The following is a 15,116-nucleotide window of genomic DNA, read 5'->3' on the forward strand; positions in this document are numbered from 1 at the left end:
AAACGGGACAGTGCGTAGCTTTAGGTATTTCCCCACGAAATAACATCGGCAATCTCTCCGAAATTCTATTGCCAATGTTGATCTTTGTACTGAAGCGTGTAAGCTGAAGTTTATGTATTTAGGCAAAAACGATGTCGGCGATCAGTTATGCCGTTCCATGCAAGGGGGCATGACATGATGGGATCTGCACAACTCATGTATAACATGGATGATGTGCTATGCATATGCTATGCACAGAAATGCACAGAAATCCATTTTGAACAGAACAGACAATTGTTTCCTTGCCGTCAGGGCCGAAGGACAGGTATAAGTGCGCCCGCAGTGCTTTAGCGAGTGTAACAGTCACACAGCGCACAAATTGACAACACAACTGTTTTTCTGAAACGCAAATTCTGAGTCAGAGCTAGCTAATTCGAATTGACATGTGCTGGTAGAGCTCGGATCCCTTAAAATTTTCGACTTGGGATGACTTGCTGTCCTATTCTTGGCAGCTTGACTCACTCACAGCAACGAATAGGTCACCTGATCCATATAAAACATGTGGCTAGTGACTTGTGTAACAGCGAAATTCTGATGAGAATTTTTCTGCACAACGATTGTCATGCAAATTGTGGCGATTTGTGCAAGTATTCATGATCTGATTCGACCGGAACGCTTTGCCAGCGCAGCACGACACTGAGCCAAACCCAGCACATGGAGACCCAAAATCGAGGCCCTCCAGTGGCATCTCCACTATTAGGCGTATAGTGGATTCCGATGTCAAGCTTTTTGGACTTGGGCCAAAAGCAATGGGATCGCCTTGATCATAGACAAGCGTAATCGTGCAAACCCCCCTGGCAAACTATACAGCCGCTTTACGTTGCATGCATGGCCAAATCAGCTCGAACTCGCATGCCATCTTACCCAAAATCCACATGCTAAGGCATGCAAAAGTCTGGTTTGGTCGATGGACCCGTTCTTCATGGCATGTTGGCCGCGTAACAGTTCATCGTTGTTGGCTACATGAGGCTGCAGACCACTATTTTGGTGCATGAGCCCCATTGAACGTGTTACAGACCTCCACTACGTTAGTAACCGTACAATGTTGAGAAATGACCTCTCTCTAATTGGCATCCTTGCTCTGGGCTTCTCCATGTATAAACCACCACATCGAGAAACTTGACAAGGCCCCGGGATGGTCCTCCGTAAACAACGTCGATCTGGCTATAAAAGCGGGCGGCTGCCTGTTCACCAAACGGTTCTCATTTGGATCATCTCATTCTATCCTTATTCTTACTAGTATAATGCTTAATTAATCTATCTATTCATCTCTACTTACCTCTTTTTAATAGCCATAATGAAAGACCGAACAAGCGATCATATTCATTTTCCTCAGCATGCTCATCGGATTCCACGACGCTCAGATGGTGTCAGTGGATATAGCGATTTGCTGGGGAGGGCGGTGTTGATATCCATCATCAATTACCTTGCTGATGTTGTCGATGCAATTGAAGACATCAAGCTGCCCAAACAGCACAAAGATCGTACCAAGTTGAAGAACGATAAGAAGAGAATGTGCGATACCGCTGTCAGAGGTGCAAACACGTTGACAGCCCTGTTCAATTCGGCAAAGGGCCAGACCAAGTACACTGACCCAGCCCGTGAGTCAATCCCGACCCCTGCAATCAGCAAATCAATCTAACCTTATCACAGCAAAGAACTTGCCGCTCTACCGAGACGAAATCCGGGGTCAGTTATTGTATCCCCTGTCGAAAGCCAAGACATCGAAGCCCAGCCTTGGCAAATCTTTCACATTCGCCCCATGGCAACAAAGACTCACCGCTATATTGTCCGGTATCGAGGAAGAGGTCTGCTGGTGGCTCAGGCTTCAACGTCCAACCAAGACATATGATAAGCGCTCAACAACACATAGTCACACAACCAAGACATATGGCCAACGCTCTACCGCTAGCAAGCCTTATGATCAATATTCTACACGCACGGGGAAGACTGATCAGCGATCGTCGAGGCCCAAGCAGTCAAAGAGCCATTCTCAGCGAGGGAAGAGAAGCCGTTCGCCTTCACCCTCTGGTGGATGTGCTGTTATGTAGCTGGCTACATCTAATTGAGAAGCAGTAGCTAGTCCTACTTACAAAATTTGGATATTTACGGTTTATGGAAGCAACGGATCATGAAGGAATGAAAACATGGGTGGCACGGATTTTGCTTAGGGATAAAAATGGATTCAGGGAGTCGCTGGCACGGATAAAATTGGGACAAGGACGGCGGTATCTTTTGGAGCCAAATTGCATATATCATGGGACGGAACTTTGTTTTCAGCATAGGATAAAATACACCATTCGCGAATTGAATTGATACTTTGTTACTTATGAGCCTCCGTAACTGACACGTGTCGTGACAAATCTCTGTAACCCTGTTGCCTGGCATGGATGTTGATATCTTCCTTGTTCGCTTAAGAATTATCAGCCAAGCAGCTATAAGCCAGACTTCCAGCCTCCTTTGAGTTTTCGTCCGGGAACCCCACAGTCGTTGTTCTGCGCAATCTGTTCTCAAGAAACTGCCGAAACGTCCCGCATGGAATGTCCTCCGAATCATGAAACTCAATAGTAGCCCATTCCAACTTCTTCATCTCTTCATAGCTTCCATGTCGTGCTTCAATGACTTTCATATTCTGTCTCTTGTTATCTTCCGAAGTATCCGAGCCCTTGAATGCTGTGTCATATGCCTCCAAAACTCCCTTTGTATAGTCGGGCGTGATTAAAAGAATTCCGAGAACATCTTCACGGCCAATTTCAATGGTGGGACCGGAACTTGGCCACTCGTCACTCTCTGGTAGTTTCAGCTCACTTGCACCGCTGATATTCTCGTGAAACTCAAGGAAAGAGATTTCAAGTAACGGATCAGACCATTGGACGTCGTCGACGCCATGGAGAGGGGGATCAAGATGAAAACCGTTCCATGTACCTCCAAAACCATTGGTGATCTTCAGAAACTCCTTGTAGTCATCTGGTAGTGTGACTTTGAGTCTCTCCTCGAGCGATGTGATCTGCTCATCTGTAGCCGGTGGCAGATTGAAGAGTGTTTCCGGGGGCTCTTGTTCCATCTCTTCCCAGAAGCCGAGGGATCTGGGCTTCGTGTTCCGTTCAAGCTCCAGGAGCACTTCTTTCATTGGTTTGGACTCTATGCCCAATGGTCTTCGACCATTGATAAAGCGCTCCCTGAACGTTTCAATGACCTCTTGCCCAAGATTCTCAATCTTCTTTTTATCAACGGGGACTTTTCTAGCCAATACGCATGTAGCTAGCAGTCCACTGAGTTCATGTCGTCCAGCCAGGCGCGAGATGATCCCTTCCTTGTATAAGTTCTGGGCGAGGAGTTCGAGAACTTCTTGGACTCTCGGGTCGTTCTGGACTTCGTCCAGGTCGGAGGTCTGCTTTAAGGCCAACCTAAAGGCAGTGGATAGAGCATCAGCCAAGATTGAAGCGTCGGGGCCATATTCATGGACCTTCTTTATCTGCTCTTGGAAGTTCCCTTTGTCATCTTGTTCCTCGACATCGTCGGTGTCAAGGGCATGCTTGGTTGCAGTCTTATCAGATGCTGCTTCACTTCTTTCCTTCTCTGGGATTTCGTCAGGCCATATGTTGACAGCCGCAAAGTATGGTTCAAAATGATGGCGCTGATTGCGTTGCCAATCTGAGGTAGTATCCTGGAGGAGCAGTGATACTAAGCCTTTGGCGGTATTGATTTCACCGAGTACACAGAACTCTTCGGCCAATTCGACCAGCTTGTTGTAAACCTCTGGAAGCGAAGTGTTTGTTAGGATCGCTTCGCGATCATATTTGTTTGGTTGAGCCATTGTGATGGGTGTGAGGATGCAGGACAATTCACGTTGTTAAGGTTTTGGTACCAACATATTTTTGAGCGTCTCACCCTGCTTATGCTTGACGTCATGCGGCTCGGGCACTTCTTGATGGAGTCCGGATCGAGATTTCTTTCACCTACATAAATAAATATAGTATCGTTCAATCGGGTCAGGATTGCTTAGTATTGCATGCTCAGTTTGCTGTATCACAGGAGGATGATTGGCTGCTCCTACACGGCGCAGACTTAATCACGTCAAGAGATGGCGATAAGCTTGGCTAGTGAGGAAATGCGAAGAAGACTTTTGGGACATAAACCGCAAATGCTCAACATAAAGATTTTCACTCTTGCTGTTTAATGATATGCTTCGTTGTTTCTTCATTTTCTGACACGCTTCGTTCTGACTTGACAGCCCTGTCGTAACCAGTCTGCACGGAGAGTTCCGACATCAACTACCGAGTGGGCACAGTGCTGTCAAGGTTCAGGTCAATGATTAGCATGGGAACAAGTCACTTATGAATGAGTAGAACGGTGACTTGTCCTAAGACTGCTTCGTATTAAACAGACAAAGCTAAAAACTATGAGCACAGTACCAGACTATCCCCTCTTCATCTAGGTGTTTTGAAACGATCAACAGGACTCTTTTATACATGAAGGTTGACCAGCCACCTCTTCAACTCTTCCATCTTTGCTTCAGTTTCCCCCCTTCAGTAAAATAAAACACTACAGCATCTCCAAGAAAAAAGGTTGCTCGCTTAAGCGGAGCAGGGAGAGCCGTTGGAACCAGTCTGTCCCTGGAACTGCTGGTTGGCGGCACCGGGGAAGCCACCGTTCTGGCCGTTGTTGTTGCCAGCCTCAGGAGTGGCAGAGGGAGCGGCCTGCTCACCACCGTTCTGCTGACCATTACCGGCCTCGGGAGCGGGGGTAGAAGCGGGAGCCTCAGTGTTGCCAGCGGCAGGGGCTTCGGTGTTGCCACCGGTAGAGCCACCAGCGGAAGCGGCACCGTCCCAGACCTTGGGGCCGGGCATGGGGAAGGCCTTAGCACCGCCGTAGATGGAGAAGTTGGCGTACTCATCGGTGTCCTTGTAGGCACCGGGGAACTTGACCATCTCGGCGTCGACAGTGCCGTCAGAGCCACCGGTAACCTTGACCTGAGCGCAAGAGACGTAGTGCTCGGGCTGGTTGACGTGGGATCGGTGGATACCGATGTGCTCAACTCGGAGGAGGTACTCGCCGTTAGGGGTACCCTGGGGGATCTTGACGTCGAAAGAGGGGGCGTCGTAGTTGCACCAGGCGTCCTTGGTGAAGTCACCACTGGCGTTGCAGACACCCTCCTCCATGATCTTGAACCAGTCGCCGTCTCCCTTGTAGGACTTGACGTCGCTACCAGCGGCGGACATGTAGGCCAGAGTAGGTCCGGGGTGACCCATCTTGGCACCGACAGCAAGCTTGAAGGTCATGACATCGCCGCCCTTGACCTCAAGGACCTCAGTGTTACCACCGGTTCCGGTGGCACCCTGGTTGCAGATGATGTCCTCACCATCAGCGAAAGAGTTGTCGCGGATGTCGGCGGAAGGGTTGGAGGAGAACTTGATGGGGTTGTACTTGGTGGGACGAGTGAAGTCACGGATGTACTGGAAGGACTTAGACTCGACACCGTTGAGAGCGCTGACGTCGAAGAAGTAGTGGGCAGAGGCGACCTGCGAGAGGGCAGCGAGGGCGAGAGCGGAGAACTTCATTTTGAAAGGAGTTGGTTTGAGGGATAGTAAAATTGATTGGTAGTGCTGGAGACTGGCTCGGTTGAATTGGAACGAAAGGAACGAGAGACTAGCTCTTCGAAAGAAAGACTGAAGTGAATGAAAGAAGATGAAGATCTGTTGATGGTGATGAGAAGGAAAAAAGTCGAGAAGGACAGAGGACATGAGATATCTTTATAGATTCTGGATCTCGACTCTCTCGGCCTTGGATCGTTGGCGCCGCACAGGGATATTCTGCACGGCGCGGCACTCGGCCTTACACCAGAGCCAGTTTTTCATCCGGTGGAAGAGTATCCCTTGGCCCTTGGAGCGCCTGACCCCCAGCTCATTCAATTCAAAACGCCAAGATGGGAAGAACATTCTTCTCCATAGGCAAAAGAACCCGGTCATGTTGGTGGTCTTCGCTTCGGTATCTCGATCAGACTTGTTGTTACAGAGTGCGGCGGGCGGCAGCCGCATTTTCTAGGGGTTGTTTCAGTGGACATAATGTTATTGCACCAATCACGAACGCTGTTTAATTTAACTAAGGTTATGACAGCTCGTTTAGGTTCGTTCACAAACCGCTACCAAACAACCTAAAAAATATGCTTCAAAGACGGGTAGATTGACTCTGCGCTATGGCTGATTAACTAAAACTTAGTTAAACGAACTATCTCTTCCTTTGCACTCTTCGATTATAGTTCTGTAGCCCCATCAAAGCCGTCGTAGATTTAGCCCGAGTCTGTCCTCACGGCGATTCTCGCGGCGCTGAATCAAGTAAGGCGAGGCCATGAAACGCTCATTTTAGTCAGGGGGGCTCAAGACCTCTTGGCGGTAGGGGTCTGGGAACGATGTCTTTTTGGAGTAGTGGGGGAAAGCCCCGGCTGGTGATCATAGCTTCATCAAATTAAGCTGACCGCTGAACAGCCTATTATTGTTAACCTTGAACGAACCTAGAACCGCTTTAGCGAGGTCATCGAATTTGCAAAATCCTTGATTTGCGGTGGTACGAGGCGAGGTTCAAACATTTTTCCACATGTTTCAACAAATTTCGTCGAGATGGTCCGGCTTGTACATGCAAAGCGCTGCTATAACGACTCACTGCATGTTATCGAACCATATGAACTGATCTTCAGAACAACTGTGAATGCCAAGGTGCCCGAGACTGTTTTGTTTTGCTCGGCGAACATGTTTTCGTGAAATGTGAAACTGGCGTTGAAGTTTGTGGCTTGAGCAGCTCCTCCCCACGGGATGAACCATAGTTAGTACATACAGGACGTTTGATGTCAAAACTTTAGTATGGGCCGATACCGAAACAGTAACTCTTGCGGTGGCATACCGTAGACTAGTCAGGTCCCGGTTTACTGGGAGCTCGATCAGATCCAAGCGCAACGGAGACTAGCACGGCTTTTGCATTGCGAAACTTCATCCTTTACTATGTAGGCCATTTAGACGATATGAGCCCCCGCAGTATGCTCCCGCGGGAAGTAGTGCACTGTATTGATTCATAATGTTGAATCATCACAATTTTCGTATCGCTTCCGCTGCGACCCTGCTGTATTCGAGACAGCTACGGTTTCAACATTACGCATCTTCCAATGACAGATGGTGTGAACAAACAGCCTGTAAAACAGCCGTAAACTTCCATCGAATGACTTTAGGTGCATTAAGCGCATGGTAAATACTACGCAACCAACTGTAAGAACTTGTGTATCCTTGATTGTTGAAATTGAGGCTGTCTTGCTTAGAGCTCGCTGTCAACTTTAGGGGCTCGTGATCTTGGCAGGGGCCACAAATAAGCTTATCGCTGGAGGCTGACTGAACAGCACTTCTGCATGCGTTAGTGGAAAATAGTCCCTATGAAGTTGATTACCATGCGAGATCAGTTCATTAAACTGACACTTGGGAAAGTTCTAATGTCATCTCAATACCATGTTCTGTCAATGTCAAAGTTCCTTGGCATTCAAGCGTTGTCCGATTACATAAAGATGAGCTGAGCAAATCTCAAACTCGAGGCGTTGAGGCGCTAAACCTTTACAGGTCCGTGTTTGCGACCGCCGACAGCCGAGAGCTGAGAATCGCCAGGCTCGATCCTGTATCGCCTTTCAATGGGGCAAAACATAAGCTAGAAAATGCCAGTATTCTATCCCCGACGACCGATGCCCATGAAAACCGATGATCTTGCTCCCTGAAGTTCACGATTGACGGTGAAGAGTGGTCAGGGTAGGCTTGCTAGGGGAAGCCGTCCCGTTATGGGTCCCAAGGTCTGGAGGATCTAGGGATTCCAACACTTCGGGAATCCATAGAAACTTTCCGCCAGTCGCTAGGCCAGAACAATCCCTAGATCCCCGCCCTTGTATATGTGCTCTATTATTACCTGACGCCCTTTCCGCGCTGTAGAAAGATTCCATGGTGGCCTCAGCTTCGTTTCGTGGGGCTCATGCTGTATCCATGACTTGTTGAGCTGAGCGATGAACTTCTGCTATCAGCTATGTTGAGTCGCAAATGCCGTCAGCAAGTCCGACGGACATTCAACGTTTACCGGTGAATTGAGAACTTAGGAAGGAGGTAAACCAAGGGGGGGGCAAATTGATGCTGTCTCAAGGTCTGTCATGAAGTTGCAACAAGCATGCCCTATATCTCGTTGGTGGAAGATCCTGTAATGGAGGATCTTACTGTTACAATGGCGGGTATCAAATATCTGTGCCGCTATTGCCAATGCAACACGATGACGAGAGAGGTGATCCTCCCCTTTTCTCCGAAAATCCTACCAACAACCGCAAGTAATGATGAGATAGAATGGTCAGGAGAGCATTCATTCTATAGCAACTGGTCAGGCCCTGTGGTATAATGTCTAATTTGTGAGCTAGATGTAGTATTTGTGGTTGAGTCCCATGGCTGGGAGCTTTTAATCACCACATGGAAATGAAGATTAGAAACAGTAGGTATGGGAACTTGTCCAACATAGCTTAATGTTCTAATCATCCTTCTAGACTGTTTTTTGTTCTTACTAGACTACGCACTGACAGTAATAGCGTGAGATCTATTATGTACGTAGACAAGGAAAGGTACAACTCCATGCTCAGACCTTGTGATATCACTTCTGTTTTTATCTCATAGCCTCACACTGGGCCTTTAGACTATGACTCTACGATGTGACACTATGATCGGCTCTTTATGTGCATAGAAGATGCTGAGTTATTCTTGAGTCTCAACTGGGGTCGCAAGATCATCAGGATATGAAGTTTGTACAAGGATATTTTAGATCACATAAACTGCGCTGTAACACTTCCGAATGCTCAATCTGAGCCCAAGTAGCCACGACTGAGTAAGAGGCATCATGTTTCATGCCATTAGAGCTCTCATCCAGTGAATATTTATGTGTTTTGAGCAGCGCGTAGATATGATGATAGGTATGCCAAGCTAGCACATCAGAGAAATCGGAATCATCCGCAATTATGTCCTCAGAATATGGCTACAGTTTCCATGCCGAATGAAAGCCAACTTGTACCATTTGTTTAGAGGCCGAGGCCCAAGTGATGAATGCCATCAGTGTTCACGCCGCTATTTTGAGGGATGACCGTAGTCTCGACCAATCTCATGGCCACGGAATAGAAGCGGAAACCGTCCGCTCTCTGGTTCGGTCTCCACAATTGACCCCACAAATCATTATGGTCGTTATCGATAACAAATCACAATCCTGCGCAGTAATGAAGATACGATTTAAGAAACACCAGCAAGAGCTGAAGAAATGTGGAAGCAATGGTATGATAATTGACTTGGGCTACAATATGCCTGTCATATTGCTCTTATGATTCTATCACTTCAGGGCGAATGCTCACTTTCCCTACGTTGACATTACTTACCCCGGCCATTGTAATTTATGCATCATTCCTTGGGTCGGCAAATATTGATTGCAGAAAAACCATCCTAAACTTGTAAACGAAGTCCAAATCTAGCAAAGCCATTTCTCCCAATTCTCCCTTTTTGTGACAACAATCATGAGATCAACACTTATCATGCCGTGAGAACACTTAGCTTTGCACTTCAAAAGTCGACAATGTCGATCAACTTACCCTGCATCGCGAAGGGCTGTTTTGAATTTGGTGCGCTCGATCCGCCCCGCTCCGCTCTCCCCACCACAAATAGCCGGAATTACCAATTTCCGTATCCTTTTGGCGACGCGTATCGCTGCTTGCAGCACGAAGGCCTCAGAACCCAACGGCTGGACTAATTTACCCCTTGAGCTCTGACTTGAGTCATATTGCTGTGCTTGGGTCGCATGGCTTCTTGTGGCACTTAAAACAGGGTGTAAGGCTTTGTGATATGGAGTCTTTCTGACATCATAATTTCGTGTTTGGCGCGTCTGAGCGAAAGCCTGATAAGATAAGGCGCGCTCAGTCCCTCAAATCTGGGCCTCTCCATTCACTACAGGGCATGCATTTGATGATGCTCCCTTCAAGATTAGCATACCTCTGATCAGCATGAGTGATTTAAGCTCTCATTCAGTGATTTGTTGCGATACATCTCGACCCAGAAACCGGGTACCTGTGATCAACAAGAAGCAAAGCTCAGCTCCGCTAATCACTCAGCCATGTCGATCATTCACACTACCGGTAAGGCCCCAAAAGCCAAGCGCCAGGTAATCTCCCTTGGAAAGCCAAAGCAACTGCAAGGGGGCACCCATCACCCGAAATAATGAAGCCAAAAGTGAGATTACGATCCAATGAAACACAAGTCCTATCGCGAAAGTTTGATATTCGATTGTGATGGCTGCGTCCGTGCTGGAAGTTGTTTGCCGATCCTGGTTTAGTCGCGAGAGTTTCGATAGATTGTCAGCCACCGAAATCGTAGCCGTATCTCGGTGAGCCAATGAATCACTGCTTGTTAATGGGTATGATTGAGTGACACATGCGCGTTTGTTCACAGCTGAGCTGCCTAGTGTGATGATGCTGTTACACTATCAGTCATTATGTCGCAACCTTTAGTTATTCACTGACCCGTGGAGATTGTTACTTAAACCCTTCACACCTGCCAGCTGACATCCCCAGGGCCTGCGCTGTCTGAGCATACTACCAAAGTCACCGGTCGTAACATCTCACAATGGGTTCACTGAAGCTATCACGAGGTACTAGCGAGACCAGTCGCGCGAGCGATGCGGGTGAGCGTCGCCTGCCTACTACGCCGGCAATGAGGATCCTCTTTCTCTGCACGGCGCATAACTCGCTTTCTCAGCAGCTGTATCTTATTCTCAGTCAAAAGCACGATGTCACGATTGAGTATGCGCTATCTGACAAAGCCATGATCGAGGCAGCGACCCTGTTTCAACCAAGCGTCATCATCTGCCCGTTCATGACCACACGAGTCCCAAGCGAGATCTTCTCAAAGTACCTCACTCTCATCATCCATCCCGGACCGCCAGGTGACGCAGGTCCCAGTGCCCTCGACTGGGTGCTCATGGGCGACGATGGCAACGTCGTAGACTCCGACCAACTTCTCAAATCCCAGTCCTGGAGCCAGAACGGCCGGTCGCATTGGGGTGTTACAGTCTTACAAGCTGTTGATGAGATGGACGCAGGTCCAGTCTGGGCATTTGAGCAATTCAAGATCGCCATCGATGCGCCCGGAGTCACCAAGTCAACACTTTACCGCAAAGAGGTCACCCAAGCAGCGATTACTGCTACCGCCACTGCTCTGCACCGCATCGTCTCGGCAGCTAACGGCTTCTCCGATTCAGGCGTCGCAGCCGCTCTATCGCAACTGTCCCTTCTGCAGAAGCAGGATATTCGTGGTATCTCAGTTGATCTTGTCCCCAATCGCAGTTACAAAAGCCTATCAGTGACACTGCGGAAGCCTTTTCTCGGCGGACCAACGTATCGCCGACCCCTTCTCAAGGCAGCGGACCGCAACTTTGACATCCAATGCGAACCCGCTCGGACGATATCGCGAAAGATTAGGTCTGCTGATTCGCAGCCTGGCTGCCTCACAAAGCTGTTTGGAGGAGTCGGCCTCTACGTTTACGGAGGTACGATTGAGGCTGGGAGGGATGCGAAATGCAAGCGCGGACCTGGAGAGATCATTGGTTGCAGAGACGATGCTGTCTGCGTCGCCACCTATGATGGACAAGGCATCTGGATCACTCATACCCGCCGAGTGAAGCGCAAGGTTGATCCAATGCTCTGGCCCAAAGTCCCCGCTGTCTCAGGCCTTCTCGACCTCGGCCTCATCCACCAAAGCTCCCTGAACAGTTCAGTATCACTACGCCCTCTCTTCGGCTGGTCCAAGGCAACATACTTAACCCATCAAGATATTTGGGTAGAGTTTGCTGCAAGTACAGGCAAGCGCCAAGTGGCCTTCGTCTACTTTGAGTTCTACAACGGTGCCATGAGCACCTCTCAATGTTCGCGACTCATTGAAGCTCTCGAATTCGTCGCTTCGCATGAGGCTCTAGATGCTGTCGTGCTTATGGGCGGTGACTCATATTTCAGCAACGGTATTGCCCTCAACGTCATCGAAGCCAGTGATGATCCTGCGGCAGAGTCTTGGAGGAACATCAATCGCATCGATGACGTGGTACACATGCTGCTCGACGTATTTCCTCGCAAGAACGTCACTACCATCGCGGCGCTGAGAGGGAACTGCGCTGCTGGTGGCGTGGCCTTGGCAGCGGCTTGCGATGTGGTCATTGCAGGCTCCGAAGTCGTCCTCAATCCCGCCTATCGAACCCTCGGACTCTACGGCTCTGAGTATCACTCCTTATCCTACGTCGGTCGCTGTGGGCCAGAGCGCGCAAGGTATATTTTGCGTGCTATGCTGCCCATATCTGCTTCTCAAGCAAGAGACATGGGCCTTGTAGATAAGGTCCTCCCAGCTTCAGGATATTTCCTTGACATGAGAATACGGCATTATGTCAAAGAGATGAGCTTCACGAGCTACAAACCCGGCAAGTGGAAGTCCAAGGTCGATGTGAGCCACACTGGGCTTACAGCAGCAAAAACTCTTGAACTCGGTGAGATGGCCAAAGACTTCTGGAGCGCAAGGTCAGAGAGGTACAACACACGACGGCGAGACTTGTTCGGAAGGCCAAGCCAACACAAACGCCGCTACGCTTCGCCGCTCACAGACGACGAGACGGGGACCTAGATGAAGAAGAATCTGACTCTTTTGATGATGTTGCGGTGTTTGAGGAGCGGGTTATCGAAAGAATTTTGGAGGAGAGATTATCCAAGATGGATTCGAGGTTATTGTCCCTCCATGAAGAACTCAGGTCTCACGACCAACCATCTAGGACAGGTGGTGAGACAAGAAGGCCTCAGGAAGGCAAGGGTTTGATGTTTCCTTGTTATTATCAAGTCGATACCCACGTTTGCACTTGATTCTAGCTATAATTCAAGTTATTCGCCATCTCAAAATGAGCTACCAAGTCCCTTTGTCATTACCAACCATTCGCCACATAAAGCCTTTGACAATGTAATCGCTCTCGAAAGAAGAACATGAACCCAATAATAATGCTTGAACAAACTCCAGACTTCCTCAGTTGCTGTTACAACTAAACAGTAACAATGCTCGAACCGATACTCCGGACCTCGCCAGGTTCTGTAGCAACCAAATTTGTGCTACGAGAGGCTCTCGAGCTTTTTCACGGCTGCATCGCGCTCTGCGCGCAACATTTCGTCGGAAGCAGACATAAGTTTCTCCCTCATCTCCACATAACATCGGAGCGTCTCGATTGTTATCTTTTTCCTTGTCTCCCACTTGACGACCTCTTCTTCTTTGGCAATGTCCTTCTCTAAAGACGCGATCTTATCTTGTCCATCTTGGTATTGCCGGAGGTTCTTCTGGGTTTCTTCTTCCATTGCTTTCAAAGTGTCTTCAACATTTTCAAGCTTCTTTTTCGCGTCTTCACAGTTCCGGATAAAGCCGTCATACATGGCACGCAGCGTCTCTGAACACTTCCCCCCCTGGTTGTCGATCATCATGGTAAGGCTGTTTAATTCTTCCTGTAACTGCCTGAGTTCCTCTCGTTTTTCGTCTCGGTCTCTCGTGGCCTTTTGGAGAACGTGCCTGACTTCTCCCATGTTGATTGAAGTTAAGTTGCGTCGGGTGTTATGAACCTCCTGCCCGTATATGCTGCTCCGGAATTCAGCATCTTCAATCCTTTCGCATATTGCGCGTAGGACTTTATTGAAACCGTAGAGCTGAACGGATTCCTGTGAAGCGAGACAACATTAGCATCGGCGCTCATGTGAATAGTTGGGCTGCGGTACTGACACCTTGATTGAGGCAAGCTTCTTCCTCGGGGTTGAATGTCCTGGATGCTTCCTTGAAGTCATCGATATTGCTCGATATGAATTGTTCGACCTGTCGCAAGCGTTTCTCGGGGAGTGGCGAGGGTGCTAGGATGGCGTCAGTGATGGGTTGAGGTCACGAACGAAATAAATAGAAACATACGAGGAGGCATATTCCGCTTATGAGTCGAAGTCCGATCGGGCGGTGGAGGAAGGGAAGGCTGGCGACGATCGGATGGACCGATTGCACTGCTTACGTTGCTGATATCGCTGAGAACACTCATTTCTCTATCGTAGGGAAATTCTGGGAATGTTTCGTCTTCATCATCGTCGTCAAGCTTGTCCTGGGGTTGCTTTTTGTAAGCTATAGTGAGCGTGCGCCATGTTTTCGGCCTCGCTTGCCTAAGGGCAGCATCACGACCCGGCCGTTTGAGCTTGTTATGTTTCGATGTGCTTTGTGAGTTAACCATGTTGTCTTCAATCCACTTTCTAGCCTTCACGCAATCCGAGTTCATGGTAGGTTTGACTGGCCTACCATTCTTGCTCAATTCCTGGCGCTCCTTGGCCTTTCGTACCAGGAAATCGCGCAATTCGTCCATGGTAACCGTTGATCCATGGGCGTGAACAGCTTCAACGGCAAGGGCAAGGTTCAGCGCGGAGTTGGTCCCCCAAGCGGCGACCTTGGGAACGTAATCGCGCGGCAGCCAGTCCCAGGGATATTTCCCGGATGCCTTGTAGATCCGATTGACGCATTTTTGCACCTCTGGATTTGCGTCACCGACCCCAATGTCATCGTAAGAGGCTGGTGCCTCGCCGTGGTTTGCATTCATGGCATGTATGGTGCGAAATTCGTGTTGTAGGTCGAGAGGAGTCGGCGTCAACGGTGGGGAAATGTCTCGAAGATATAGGCGCGCCCCTTTGACGCGAATAGAGAAGTGAGGGGCGCGATGAAGGAGGGAAAAAATGAATCAGGCTCTGGGCCTGTTGGCTCATGGCAAGAGCAAACAGTTGTTGGTCCGTTAGGTTGCTGGGAGCCATCTGTCGGGAAAACTGAAGCCGAGCTCCGATTCATCTCCGCTCTGTGTAACAAGACTAAATTGCAGAGGGAAAAAAGACAAGAAGATAAACAAATCCTTGTAGAGTTTCAGGCAAACCAGGCTGCGTTTGCACGCCCATAAGCGAAGAAACTGTTGGCAGAGTTTGGCTGTTGGTTGCGGTGTCCAGCTGCTAA

At 48.9% G+C, this 15,116-nt stretch overlaps 6 protein-coding genes across 6 annotated transcripts; 2 read left to right on the top strand and 4 right to left on the bottom strand.

Annotated features, from left to right (window-relative positions):
- Positions 1 to 1,162: 1,162 nt before the first annotated feature.
- Positions 1,163 to 2,373, top strand: FOXG_09645 (uncharacterized protein). Its single transcript, XM_018388860.1, has 2 exons — positions 1,163 to 1,640; positions 1,693 to 2,373. Exons 1-2 carry the CDS (start codon positions 1,337 to 1,339, stop codon positions 2,088 to 2,090), a joined length of 702 nt encoding a protein of 233 aa, XP_018247007.1. The 5' UTR covers positions 1,163 to 1,336; the 3' UTR covers positions 2,091 to 2,373.
- On the bottom strand, positions 2,256 to 3,988 carry FOXG_09646 (uncharacterized protein). Its single transcript, XM_018388861.1, has one exon. The coding sequence runs from the start codon at positions 3,854 to 3,856 to the stop codon at positions 2,453 to 2,455; it is 1,404 nt and encodes a 467-aa protein (XP_018247008.1). The 5' UTR covers positions 3,857 to 3,988; the 3' UTR covers positions 2,256 to 2,452.
- Positions 3,989 to 4,202: 214 nt separating this feature from the next.
- On the bottom strand, positions 4,203 to 4,310 carry FOXG_20110 (uncharacterized protein; the record flags this gene model as incomplete). Its single annotated transcript, XM_018400386.1, has 1 exon — positions 4,203 to 4,310. One exon carries the CDS (start codon positions 4,308 to 4,310, stop codon positions 4,203 to 4,205), a length of 108 nt encoding a protein of 35 aa, XP_018247009.1.
- A 38-nt stretch (positions 4,311 to 4,348) lies between these two features.
- FOXG_09647 (murein transglycosylase) lies at positions 4,349 to 6,022 on the bottom strand. Its single transcript, XM_018388862.1, has one exon. The coding sequence runs from the start codon at positions 5,781 to 5,783 to the stop codon at positions 4,617 to 4,619; it is 1,167 nt and encodes a 388-aa protein (XP_018247010.1). The 5' UTR covers positions 5,784 to 6,022; the 3' UTR covers positions 4,349 to 4,616.
- A 4,556-nt stretch (positions 6,023 to 10,578) lies between these two features.
- FOXG_09648 (uncharacterized protein) lies at positions 10,579 to 13,075 on the top strand. The gene has a single exon (XM_018388863.1). It carries the CDS (start codon positions 10,701 to 10,703, stop codon positions 12,738 to 12,740), a length of 2,040 nt encoding a protein of 679 aa, XP_018247011.1. The 5' UTR covers positions 10,579 to 10,700; the 3' UTR covers positions 12,741 to 13,075.
- FOXG_20111 (uncharacterized protein) lies at positions 12,742 to 15,090 on the bottom strand. Its single transcript, XM_018400387.1, has 3 exons — positions 14,049 to 15,090; positions 13,869 to 13,993; positions 12,742 to 13,807 (listed from the first exon to the last, which is right to left on the bottom strand). Exons 1-3 carry the CDS (start codon positions 14,713 to 14,715, stop codon positions 13,214 to 13,216), a joined length of 1,386 nt encoding a protein of 461 aa, XP_018247012.1. The 5' UTR covers positions 14,716 to 15,090; the 3' UTR covers positions 12,742 to 13,213.
- Between the last annotated feature and the right edge of the window lie 26 nt (positions 15,091 to 15,116).

This window comes from Fusarium oxysporum, chromosome 11 (assembly GCF_000149955.1).
Source record: "Fusarium oxysporum f. sp. lycopersici 4287 chromosome 11, whole genome shotgun sequence".
NCBI lineage: Eukaryota > Fungi > Ascomycota > Sordariomycetes > Hypocreales > Nectriaceae > Fusarium > Fusarium oxysporum.

Bases quoted from the DNA above. Each gene is read 5' to 3' on its own strand.
- FOXG_09646 (XM_018388861.1), bottom strand. From the start codon at position 3,856: ATGGCTCAACCAAACAAATATGATCGCGAAGCGATCCTAACAAACACT.
- FOXG_20111 (XM_018400387.1), bottom strand. From the start codon at position 14,715: ATGAATGCAAACCACGGCGAGGCACCAGCCTCTTACGATGACATTGGG. The intron at 13,994-14,048 runs GTATGTTTCTAT...ACGCCATCCTAG, and splicing joins TAAGCGGAATATGCCTCCTC to CACCCTCGCCACTCCCCGAG. The intron at 13,808-13,868 runs GTCAGTACCGCA...CTCGCTTCACAG, and splicing joins AAGCTTGCCTCAATCAAGGT to GAATCCGTTCAGCTCTACGG.
- FOXG_09645 (XM_018388860.1), top strand. From the start codon at position 1,337: ATGAAAGACCGAACAAGCGATCATATTCATTTTCCTCAGCATGCTCAT. The intron at 1,641-1,692 runs GTGAGTCAATCC...ACCTTATCACAG, and splicing joins CAAGTACACTGACCCAGCCC to CAAAGAACTTGCCGCTCTAC.
- FOXG_09647 (XM_018388862.1), bottom strand. From the start codon at position 5,783: ATGTCCTCTGTCCTTCTCGACTTTTTTCCTTCTCATCACCATCAACAG.
- FOXG_09648 (XM_018388863.1), top strand. From the start codon at position 10,701: ATGGGTTCACTGAAGCTATCACGAGGTACTAGCGAGACCAGTCGCGCG.